The 222-nt window shown below is 58.1% G+C and overlaps 1 protein-coding gene across 1 annotated transcript in view; it reads left to right on the forward strand.

Annotated features, from left to right (window-relative positions):
• Positions 1 to 222, forward strand: part of EMH_0050590 (uncharacterized protein) — a gene marked incomplete at both ends in the record, with an annotated part of 8,151 nt that overhangs the window by 356 nt on the left and 7,573 nt on the right. Inside the window, one exon of the mRNA XM_038022021.1 lies at positions 65 to 220. Within this exon, the coding sequence (XP_037877875.1) occupies positions 65 to 220 (156 nt within the window). The remainder of the gene's footprint in view (positions 1 to 64; positions 221 to 222) is intronic.

The raw sequence follows: 222 nt of genomic DNA on the forward strand, positions 1-222 counted from the left end.
TGAGGAGAGAAGCACGAAGATAAAACCCTCTGAACTGCAGCATCGTGTGAATTCTTCTGTGCAGGATAAAAAGCAAAGCAGCAGCAGCAGCAGCAGCAGCAGCAGCAGCAGCAGTAGCAGCAGCAGCAGCAGCAGCAAGCGGCCGCGTAGCTCCGAAGATGCTGCAGCACCATCGAGCGGAGCAGCAGGCAGCAGCAGCAGCAGCAGCAGCACAGCAGCAGC

Source organism: Eimeria mitis, genomic scaffold (assembly GCF_000499745.2).
Source record: "Eimeria mitis Houghton genomic scaffold, Emh_scaff2226, whole genome shotgun sequence".
Lineage (NCBI taxonomy): Eukaryota > Apicomplexa > Conoidasida > Eucoccidiorida > Eimeriidae > Eimeria > Eimeria mitis.